Source organism: Diuraphis noxia, unplaced genomic scaffold (genome assembly GCF_037042655.1).
Source record: "Diuraphis noxia isolate RWA-SAM2 unplaced genomic scaffold, SU_Dnox_SAM2 contig0002, whole genome shotgun sequence".
Classification (NCBI taxonomy): domain Eukaryota; kingdom Metazoa; phylum Arthropoda; class Insecta; order Hemiptera; family Aphididae; genus Diuraphis; species Diuraphis noxia.
This window is the reverse complement of record NW_028301712.1, coordinates 23,443,575-23,455,681: the sequence shown is the minus strand read 5'-3', so window position 1 is coordinate 23,455,681 and position 12,107 is coordinate 23,443,575. Positions and strand designations below refer to the sequence as shown.

General features: G+C 31.9%; 1 protein-coding gene across 2 annotated transcripts; it reads left to right on the top strand.

Moving 5' to 3' along the window:
- Window positions 1-1,125: 1,125 nt before the first annotated feature.
- Window positions 1,126-11,104, top strand: LOC107164556 (uncharacterized). Of its 2 annotated transcripts, XM_089219422.1 has the most exons (8): window positions 1,127-1,498; window positions 5,887-6,129; window positions 6,201-7,045; window positions 7,454-7,552; window positions 8,081-8,181; window positions 8,253-8,709; window positions 9,808-9,989; window positions 10,079-11,104. In XM_089219422.1, exons 1-8 carry the CDS (start codon window positions 1,465-1,467, stop codon window positions 10,266-10,268), a joined length of 2,151 nt encoding a protein of 716 aa, XP_089075548.1. In that variant the 5' UTR covers window positions 1,127-1,464; the 3' UTR covers window positions 10,269-11,104. The 2 variants fall into 2 exon arrangements, with proteins under 2 accessions (XP_089075549.1, XP_089075548.1); XM_089219423.1 differs by lacking the exon at window positions 7,454-7,552 and having other exon boundaries at window positions 1,126-1,498.
- The last annotated feature ends 1,003 nt before the right edge of the window (window positions 11,105-12,107 follow it).

Here is a 12,107-nt window from a genome sequence, read left to right as displayed (position 1 = left end):
TGTATAATGTATACCAACCTACAATAATTTAGTAAACACTCATTCTTATGGTAAATCATACTTCGTGTATGAGTTTATTGTTTAAACAATTATTAATTACCAGCGCGGTATACCACCTCAAGGTAATAATAGTGATCAAATTAAAAATGAGTCCGCCAGCCCACCCGCCGTTTGAAATAAGTTGGGAACATTGGGCGCCGCCGTGACGCATACACAAGGCGGCGGCCGTAATGGATATAATAATAAATAATAATACAATATTGTTGGTGTAAGTGGGTGCGCGGGGCGACGGTCCAACGTGGGGGGGAGCTGATGTCGGTATTGGTAGTGCAGCGGATGTACGCAATGGTATTATGGTATGGTACGATAAATTTATGTCATGGTTCATAAATGCATTTATTTTTTCATACCGGTTCGGAACAAAGAATATCAAGGCCCAAAACGCGACGCCGCCTCAATATAATATTAATTATTATTATTGTTGGCTGGTAGTGGAAGTGGTGCGGAGCCTCAGTGGGAGCGAACGCACAGAGCGCTAGCATCGCTCGATTACCGGGAATCGGAGGCGGCGTCGTCGTCGTCGTGGTACTTAAAAAGAAATAATAAATTATTATCGTTCCCTTGTTGGTACACTATTTCAAATAAAACCTTGAACTATGCCAGCTCGGCGTGCCGATAGCCTCTATTCAGGGTACCAGTCGGCGGGGTCGCCGCCTAATGGGTTTTACGCGTAAACAGGCGACGGGGCGGCACCATTGGATTTAACCACACCGCCGGCCGACGATTGTCGGCCGACAGGCGAGTGCGGGTCGCCGGAACCGATCTCGGAGCGTACCTCGTTGAGAGGCTATCCAGACGCCCCGACTGGTTCCGTCTTTGTTCGGACAATTTCACTTCGCTCGCGCACGCGCGCCGTGTTCATGTCGTACACACACATACACCTGCACACGAACTCGGTTGGACGCACACATTGCACGTAAACTCGCATACCGACGAACGCACACAACCGCAAACTCACGCACACACGCCAACGGCCGCCCAGTGTTATGTCGTTATGTTGCCGAGCTCCGCGACCCGCCGCCCACCCGCCGCACCCCCACCAACGTCCGAGGAGCTGGCAGACGCCAGACACCGTCCGTGTTCATTCGCGACTTGTCCGTCGACGCCACCAGCCGTAGCTCGTTTTTGTCCGTCACTTTCGCATCCGCTCCGCTGTTCCCGTTATTCCCGAATTGGCCGCCGACAGCACTGCGCGACCACCCCCGTTCGGCGTAGTTCCTTGAGTAATAATATTATTATTATCAACGTATTTGTACAGTTGACACCTCCGCAGACGTTTTTTTTTTCGCATTCAAATGCTACAGTCACGGCATTCTATTATTTTATTCGAATAACGTGTAATTTGTAGGTCCTTCGCCCACCCCTCCCACTCATCAAACGACCGGCGAGAACAACACTTCAAAAATGGCTTCTGTTATCAGCGTTCCAGCTAACGAAGGTAACAATTTCAAATCTAAACGATTAGTGTTTCGTTACGTACCTATTATTTGTTTTTAATGTATTTATCATGTTTGACATGAGACTGTGGAGGCTTCACCGATATCGATTAAGTTATCGATATTTATTATTATTATCATTTATTATTTATTAGCTTTCGTTGTTATTATTATCAATTATCATTATTACCATGTGCCCAATGCCTAATTAATTATTTTAATTTATGTTTTTTTTTTTAATTTTTTTGTTGGTAGTGCCTAGTGTTGGGTAGTTGAGTAACGGACTTAAATTTACAAATTAGTGTAACGAAATTACTCTTGCAGTAACATTGTAGTAATTTCATTATATTTTATTTTAGTTAACCACAATCGTAACGAAAATACATGAACTGATTTTGTAATTGAGAAATGTGTCTTAAATTATGTCTGGTTACAAAAATTTAATTTAAACAAAAATATTCGCTGTAGCGAGTTATTTTATTATCTTTAAAAGTAATTTATTTAACCCTAGAAACCATATAACACATATAAATAAGTAATGTTTACGATGTATAATAAATAACGTTTTCGCGGGGTAAACTAAGTTGATATAGGTCGTTTAATTTTTATATTTATGTAAACCTTGTACCAACGATTTATTAAATTAAAAAAAAAAAGATCCTAGTATAATTTAAAAACTGTTAAAATAAACTCAACAGTTTATGACGTGTTTGTAGTTTATTGCGGTTTTCTAACGAGACTTTCTGTCTTCTTTCTCTTTTTATCTTTTAATGTTTCACTCTACTATCTCGAAGACCATTAGTTATATTATGATAATTACATTACATATTTTCCTTACGTTTCAATTTCCAAGTTAAGGTCCGATTATATAATATTTTTTAATTTTCGTTTGTATTATTTTTGTTGCCAAGACAATATTTTGTTATTCATCGTAACGTTCTTTAGAAAGAACGCATCTCGGAACATAACGCCGTTCCGGGATTTCTGGACATGATAAACGATTTAAAAACGTTATCTGACAATTAACAACATAAATGCCCCGTGTACGCGTGTTTAAAGATTTTCGTTATCAGTTTATCACCCATCTTGGGTCACCGTTGTCGTGAGCTGGTTTGTTTGTCCGCTCTCGCGTGTGTACTTCCCTTAATAGTCGTTTTTACTGAGTATTACGCACGCAATAGCAATTGTGCATTCAGGGGCCGTGTAATGTGCTCTTGTCGACATTTTATTCAGAAGAATGCCAAAAAAAGTCGTGTTCTTCGTGCGAACAAGTTGCGTTCCGAATTGATGGAACGTTTTTTTTTTTTTTTTATAATTAAAACCATTTCATAGATCTGAACATTATCATTGGGCAAACTATCATCCTGTGCCCATTTCCTATGATTCGTGTTTAAATGTCGATCAACTTGATTTCCTCGGGCACTGTTCTGACTATGCTTCGAGTTGTATGTTTTCTATGTTAACGAGCCTAAATTTTTCCGATATTTCCAATATTGTTATCGTTATTTGTGCTCTGGTTATTTAGTATTTACTTAGGCACCCATAATATAGCTCTTTTCTTATAGTATTAAGATATCATTTAAGTAGAGAGATTAATGGCACCCTTATCAAAATTTATTCTTGCCTTGTGTGTGTATGAATATAACTACAAGAAATTGGTTCGCACTAAGTAAATTTCATTTGCATTGTCACGTTTTTGTTATTTCTAAACTGATGCCATTTCTTTAAAACGTTTGATTTTAACAGTTTTTTCAAAAAAATAAGAATCGCCAAATGTTTAAATACGTAACATATTTTTCCTACAACGCATAACACGTGTAACCTCAAACTAAAATAAAGTTACTGAACAATTTTTTGAAAAACTGCAATAAAGTCTATTATAGTATTATATTGTTGATCGTTCAAATCGTTTTCGCCAAATTCTTAAGGCTCATGCGTGGAAGGTTGCAAGTATAAAAAGTTAAAAAATAGTGTAGTGGAGTATTTCAGTCGACAATTATTTAGATACCCAATATTATACAAGTGTTTTTGTCAAACCATATTTTATCAGCCTATAATAATATAATATCTTAAACATACAATAATATTATTTAAACAATATAAAAATGTAATTATTCAGATATAAAAGACCTCTTTCTTATATTTTGACCGATTTTCTTTAAAAAATTAGGAATATCTGCAGATTTGTCTTCATCAATAAATTTAAAATGTACCTAATTATGTATATAAATACTTATCTACGATGAAATATTAATCTGGAGACTTTTTTCCGTGGGACTTTTTTCCAATATCCTGCTGAGCAACCTGTTGGCGAGAAAACTGATGTATGTACATTACGCGCGTATCCAGAATAGATTTATGGTGGGGGGGGCATCTTAGATAATATTTTAATGAATGAGTGAATCGACAAGGCAATGTATTTACTATTATATCAGCCCATCGAAAACAGACATTTTAGAATTCGTTAGTCTATGGGGGGGGGGGGATCGACCTTTGCAACATCGAGAATTCGGCAACTGTCTCAAGTCCTGTTGCCCTTTGTGATTTTAATGGATTTCGTAAAAATTCTTATTTAAAAATCTCTTATAAAATGTTTCTAGATTCTTGCAACGTTTTTAAGCTTTTTTATGGATACGTTTTAGCATAGGTAGATACGATTTAAAAAAAAATAATTTAAATGTCTATAAATAGTTCGTAAACTCTAAATATTGGTTAGGTTATTGTTAACACTAATTTAATCATTTGGTTAATATTACCGTTTTTTAATCGCCACCAAATACCAAATTCTATTTTGAAAATTAGTTTTGCCAAAAATTTCAGTTTTCTTTCTATAATTATCGAGAAAAGAAACCTACTGACAAACTAATAGGTATGATTATTTTAATACTCATGTTTTTTTTTTATCGTAGTACCTCCACGGGGAGGCTTCTGCACTCTGTTTAATCTATCATCTTTACTTAATTGTAATTTTTTTGTTATTTACTAGCTATTACTTCCTCAGTTCTTTTTTTGTAACAGATTGAATAAAACATATAAAAAAAAGTCACGGACATTTTTACTGTTTGGCCTAACATTAAAAAAAGAAAAATGTGATTGTATATAAATAAGCTTATTCCATTCACTGGAATTTAAAAGAATCTGAAACTATGTTTGTTAAAAGTTTGTATTGCAGGATAGACCAAGACAAATTTTTGTTTTGTTTATAATAATATCAAGCAATTAGAGGAATAAATCTATAAAGTGTTATATAATTATATATATCATAAGTTTACGCTAATCTACTTTAAAAATAAATAAAGGTTTAATAATAAATATCAAGCAAGTATCTAAATTTTAATTTTTTTTTCTATACTGTATTACTGTAACAATTAATATTGTATACTTACATAATATTATTTTGTTAGTTATTGCATTGTGTGTATACAATATTAATATCAATAATATTATTAGATTAGTTTTGCTTAACAATTTTTTTTAACTTATATATAATTCTCATATTTTTCTAGTATCCCAAAAGAGAGTTTTAAAACAGTACTTATTATAGATTACTAAATTATACATTTTGTCTAGTTGGTATTCATATTTGAGTGTGTCTAGAATAGTAAATTACTGAACTTAACTATGAACCTAAACTAGTTATAATTTGTATAATTTCAAAACAAATAGTTAAAATATTAATATTTAATAGGTACCTATATTTTGTTATTTTGAATTTTTAATGCTTTTTGTTGATCTGTCAAAGCAACTAAAATAGAACATAGGACTAATCTAATCTTATTTGGATTATTAAATTGTTTTTCCTTATCACGGCTTCATAGCTTTATTGTGCTCTTCAAGTGAAATATACAGTCTTTAGCTTGGTCCACTGTTTTCTTTTACTTTCTCTTTGAGTGTCCTAAATTTCATATGATAATTGTTGTGGCATTCTATTTTATCATCCTATCTCAAATTGTATATATATATATTTATTATAAATAGTCCGTTTTCTATGTACATATAATCATATTACTAAAATGGTTATTATCTATACCGATATCTTACATGATTACGAGCTTTGTTAATATTCATGTAAGCATTTATTAATTAGAATCATTATTTAAAATCCCTAAAGTATGAATTTAAGGAGTTGATTGCTTAAATTCTAAGTCGTCTGAATATTTAAAGTGTCTTAAGTTTTTGGTCTCATAACTCATTGCTATAAAAAAAATGATTATGATAATTTCTAAATAATATAGTATAATATTATAGACTGATTTTTATTGGACATGGATTTCAGTGTAAATAATATAAAAAAATGTTCTAATATTAATTATTCAAAATTTTTTTACCCAAAATCTATAAATTATTTTTTAAATAAATATGGTATTTTCATTTTATAATTAAATTACAGGTATAAGTGTTAAAAATGAACACGATGATCCTGAAATCAATGCAATGGCTCTCAAAATGAAAGAAAATTATCAAAAAAATGCAACAGCTGCAGCAAAACAGGCAGCTTCTCCGGCTAATGTTTATATCAACAGAGCCGGTAGAGCAGTTGCAGTGGTAAATACACCAACTACAACAAATAATGCACAAAAAAATAATCAAGAAAAAGTACCTAAAGATAGTGAAGATATAGAGAGTACAAGAGGTAAGCATAGAAATTAATTCATGTTATGAAATTTCCTATGAAAACACTATATTTTATTTTATGCAATATAGGTAAATATTATTGGAAAATAATCGCAGGATACCAGGTACCTTCTATCGTACGAATAATTAATGACGAACAATTACATTTTGTATCCGTACGTATGGCTGAAACTCAGCTACTCAGCAATTATTTACATTATTTACATGCAGATATTTATACTTGTACATCAGTAAGAAGTCATTTTATCACTGATGCCGAAGCTAAAATATTAAATGAAATCAACCAAAAGCATGCTGAATGTTTATATGGGAAAGAAATGTTTTATGCGGGAAAAGATTATATCGTCCGTTTAGAAGATGTTCATGAATTTTATAGTTTCATTGAAGTATGTTATAAAAAATTACTGTGCAATGTTACTCCAGGTCGCAAAGAAAAATGCGGTTTCATACGTATCAACTCTGAATCTGTTGTACCCTATTGTATCAAAGATGGACAGAAATATGTTCCTTTATTCTATTTCGAAGGTGAAACAGAAAACTTAAAACATCGGGCAGTAAAATTAGAAAATTGGAACTTGGCTTATCTAAAGTTCTGTTGTAAGGTTCAGGGTATCAGAAATGAGCTGTTTGCAAGTGACTCGTGTACAGTGACCAGTCTTGATGATATCAAAAATTATTTTCCTCCGGAAACAAATTTTGAAGAATATTGGCCTGCTAAGGTGATTGATACACAACTCCTAACTAATCAGAAGTCTACCCATGTCAATCCACCCGGTTCCTGGATTAGAGTACCCCCTGAAGTAGTATCTGCTGAAAATACTCTACCCCATACTCTAACAGCACAAACATCAGCAATACCACAGAATATGCCAGTGATGATGAACTATCAAAATGGATGGCCAACAAACCAAATGGTATGTATTATTTACTTAGTATATCAAATTTCTTTTATATCTTTTGTTTTTTTTTTTTAATTGGTTGCCTATTTTTTCATGATGTATTCAAATATATCATTTATTTTATGCTTATAATTATTTTTAGTATTAACTATTGAACAAATAAATAATTAACTATAAATAAAAAATTAACTGCAAATAAAAAATTATATTATATTTTGTATCAAACCAAAATAATATGGAAATGGGGAAAATGGTTTAATGGATTTAATTTTTAATTTAACAATTTTGCTTTTATTTGTTTCATTTTTTCAATTATACATCACAGTAGTGGTGGTGTCATGCATGCATTTCAATAAAACCATATTTTTTCTCTATTATTATTTAAACCTGGATTCTCAATAAATAAAATAAATATTTTTGTAGGTTAATTCATATAGCACTCAGGCTCAGGCTTCAACAACAACTCGTGGCTACTCTATTGCAGCCAGAAATCAAAGTATAGCTGCCCAGTGCTATAACACGGTACTTATTCTTCAACTTTCTTAATATTTTCTCTTTATTCATCACCCCTTTTATAGAAATACTCAATTATTAATAATTCAAAGCTCATACTTAAAACTATTTTTAACTTTATAATTTAGTCAACATTAAATAAATAATTCATATTTTTGTTTTACAAATAATTTTATTAATCTAACTATCATTACTCAGTTGGTAATTCAAACTATCAAACTTTTGTTTTTACATATTCTTATAGGCTAAAAGTAATTTGACATATTAATAAATAATAATTATAAAACAAAGTATATAGCTTATATTTTAGTTGAAATTGGTTTTTAGTCCAGCTGGTCATTATGTAGAATCATTTTTTAATTATTAAAGTTAATTTAAAATTTAATAAAAACATTCACTACGCTTTATGTATGATAATAATAAAGTATTTAAATTCAATGGTGGGTTTTATTTTTAATACTTTTAATATTACATTGTGAGCTATATCATATCAATAAATCAACAGTATTTTACATTTACTTTTTACTGCATTTTTAGGGTTCAACAATGTCTCAAAGCAACAGTTTGATAAACGGTGCAGGTCATGTTTTACCGCCACCGCCTTTGGTTCGTGCAGGCAACACAGCACCAGTAATTGGGTAAGTGTAATCAGAAAAGTACAAATAATCAAATTTCTTTATATCTAAAAACAAATTATTTTTGATTATAGTAATACAGTTTCATACTCTAACGTTGTACCTATTAGCCAATGTATGACAACTATGTACAATCCAATGACCAATAGCAATGTAATGTCACATTCAAGTCATATGCGACAAATCTATGCTCAGCGTGCTATTAACAATAGTCAAGCCCAACAACCACAGTTGCAACAACAACAAATACAACAGCATCAACAAACTACTACTCCTCAAACTCAGCAGTCCTATAGTGGGACATCTGTTCATGGTCGTTTAACCAATACTCAACAACGCAACGCATTGAGGAATGTTGGGCCCATTGTTGTTGCTCCGGCTACTGAAATCATTGACTTATCATCTCCACCATCAAGCCCTGTTCCTCAGACTGTTCAAGAGACTTCTCTTCGCCCTAATGTTGGATGGGAATTGACTAGAATACCTGAACGGATGTGGGCACATGACTCATCAAATAATGCTGCGTATAAGGTTAGTGATATTTAATATTTTAAAATTTACTTAAGTTTAAGAATCTAGAATAAAATAATACTATTATTTTTCAAACTTTTATAAAATATAAAACCTTAATAACTTAATATTTAAAAACAAGTATATATTTATTCACAAAAATAGCCATCACTTAGCCTATTTTGTATTACAAATAAGTTACTAATATTCATTAAATAAAAGTAGATGCTATAAATTGAACTTTAAATTTATAATTATATACTTTTATTAATGTCTTACCTAATTTATGCTTTTTTTTCAAATGTAACTCAATTTTAATAGATATTAGTTTCTCTAGACTGATGATTTAAATTTTTGTAGTTTTTCTGTCTGCTAAATATATGTACAATATTTATACTTTGTATTACAGTGATTTTTTTAAATTTAAGAGCGACTTTTATCCACATGTGGTGTTGTCTTACAAGTGCGTAACATGACAAATTGTATGCTCATCAGAACACGTGTAGCTTTGTTAGTTTAAAATTTGGAGTGATTAACCCCTAATTAAATTTAAAGGTAAGATTATTATTTAGACAACCTCCTCATATTATGCTTTTATCATATTTTTATTTTAAAGCGAGTTATGAGTATTTTAAGATGTTAAAACTATTTACAATTTTAAGATATGATAAAAAGCCTATAAGGATGTCTAGATTTTAATAAAATTTACCATAAAATTTTATTTGGGGTTAATTCACTCTAAATTTTAAACTAACAAAGCTACACGTGTTCTAATGAGCATAAAGTTTGTCATTTTACACGCTTGTAAAACGAATACAACACATATTACTACTGGTATTCACTTCCTCTTAATTAATATTTGTGTAATATATTGTAACTTCTTACAATTGTTTCAAATTGAAACTTTCAATATTTATTACCTGATAAACTAATAGGTATAGCAATTAATAACAAGCCTGTATATTTTTAAATTAAACTCGGAGCAGTATTAATATAAAAAACTATTTAGACTTAATTACTATATGTATAGAATACCGAACAATTTAAAAAAAAATTATATTATATGTGTAATACTTATGCTCATTCGTATTTAATAAATAAATGTTATGTAAATAACAGATCCAAAAGGCAACACTCCAAGGGAAAATGATACACTGCATAAACGCCAAACCTTACATATACTCAGATTTGATGGTGACATTAGATGATTTAGTTGTGACGGTGTTGCCTTCATGTACTGTGGCGAGATGCGCCCATGTCTTACACAAATACTTGAAAACGACGCTATTCTGTGGAAATTCGTAAGTAAAATGATGTTAATCATTATTATTCTACTAATCATCTAACAGTATTCGGTTAAGGTTAATACATTTTGTCCTTTGTTTGATAGCGAGCAGTTGGCCGTGTTGCGGGAAAACGGACGCCTTAGGTCGGTTTACCCGGACGATACACCGATGGCCATGCTGCAAGATGTCACTCATGTTTTGGGGCAGTTAAAGACATTGGTGTCTAAGCAAGACGAACAAATTCATCATTACCAATCCGCGGGTGGTCCATCCAAAAGACAACGCATCAGCTAGGAATGGGCCGGGCACGGCGGAAGCCGACCCGACTGGCCGAAGCCGGTGGTGGGCAACAGCAACAATAGTAGCAGCAGCAACAGCGGTGGTGCCACTTCCACCTCCGCAGCCACCACTGGTTGGTACTCGCCGACCGCGGCCGACAGCAATGATTGGCTTAACGCGGGTGCGGGTCCGTCGCAATTGCCGCACCCGCATCACCCACTGATGCAAAATAGCTACCAGAGCAGAAGCAACTGGCCTCCGCCCCCGCCCTACATGTGAACTACTACCGCAACAAGCAGCATAGGTAATCTATGTGTTTATGGAATGCGCACCGTTCGTCGTTCCATCATCTCTATTTAATGTTTGCTCTCGTTATTAGCATTTTCTTTTATTATTGTTCGTAATACATTTCAGCGTATTATTATTATTATTATTCATTAACTGAACTCCTGTCCAATTATGGTAATATTTTGACTAGATCGACGACGAGATTCTATAATTCTGAATACCAATATGTTATATTATGCTTGGGTGTTTCGTTCCTATAAATAGTATGTGTACATAGTACATATATATGTACAAATAAAAATAATTACACGTATCCGTATCGTGTATGTATAATATAATCTACTATTACATTAATATTGTATATTTAAATGTTATGATCGTTATGGATCTTTGTCATTTTCCATTATTTCGTTTATCTTTGCATTTATTTGAAGTATTAATTTAAACATTAGTTTTTAATACACTGAACAGTGATCATTTGTAAAATAGTTAATTTATTATGTTTTGTTTATATTTAACTTTTGTATTGACCAATAAAAAAAAATTGAAACTTATTATTTCAATTATGTTATTTTATTTTGTATAAAAAAAGATAAATAATACCTCCTAGTGTATTACACTTACATGTATACCTAGTTAATATAATATTATAGGTTTCTTTAACGATATATTTTTAAATATTGATATCGTTTTGTTTTTTACGATATCACGATTCAATATGACTATAATATTGACGGTTATAAATGTTATAGTGGTCAGGTTACTGTGTTTTTTGTAGGTAACAATTTTTAAAAAACTGGTGAATTAAGTAATTACTATATAAATGAGAAAAACAACGAGACCAAGGTTTTTGTTATGACGTGCTTTTTTTAACCTGAATACTCAATGGTCAATCGATACATTTTGGTAATTGATTTAGTATCACACTATCACGATTATCGATATCGTTGAAAAAGCCTCTAATATATCACAAAATGACAAAATTGGCCATAAAATTAATTCCTGAACTCATTTTTCGATCTTGCAATCGTTCCGCGAAGTAATGTGCTATCCCCCACCCGTGTATCGTCAAATGTGTGAGTACAAATGCACGATGACTATTATGGTTAAAATGTATAATATAACCAAACTATAGACTTAAGAACTAGAAAAATTAAGAAAGTATAAGTCCGTGATCAGACATTCAAACGTCAAGTATAATGTCCGTAGTGGCATGTTACAATGTAATGGACGTGGACGATGTCTGACAGTTAATCTGATGGATGTCTAGTGTGCGATCGTCAACTACAGCGGCGTATTTAAGAATTTTTATAAGCAGGAGATGAGCCATTGAATGTCACACATAAAAGTGGGGGGCTTACACCCTCCATCAGGTTTCCAAAACTTAATCACTAAATACTCTTAATACTCTACAGACTACAGTTAAACACTTTTACACCACACATTACATATTATATTCTACACTGAAAACTGAATACCAATTATTCATTATTTTTAGTTAATAATAATATATTGATTATTATTTAGATCTGAAAGAAATTTCAATTTTTAATTTACATTCAAAAA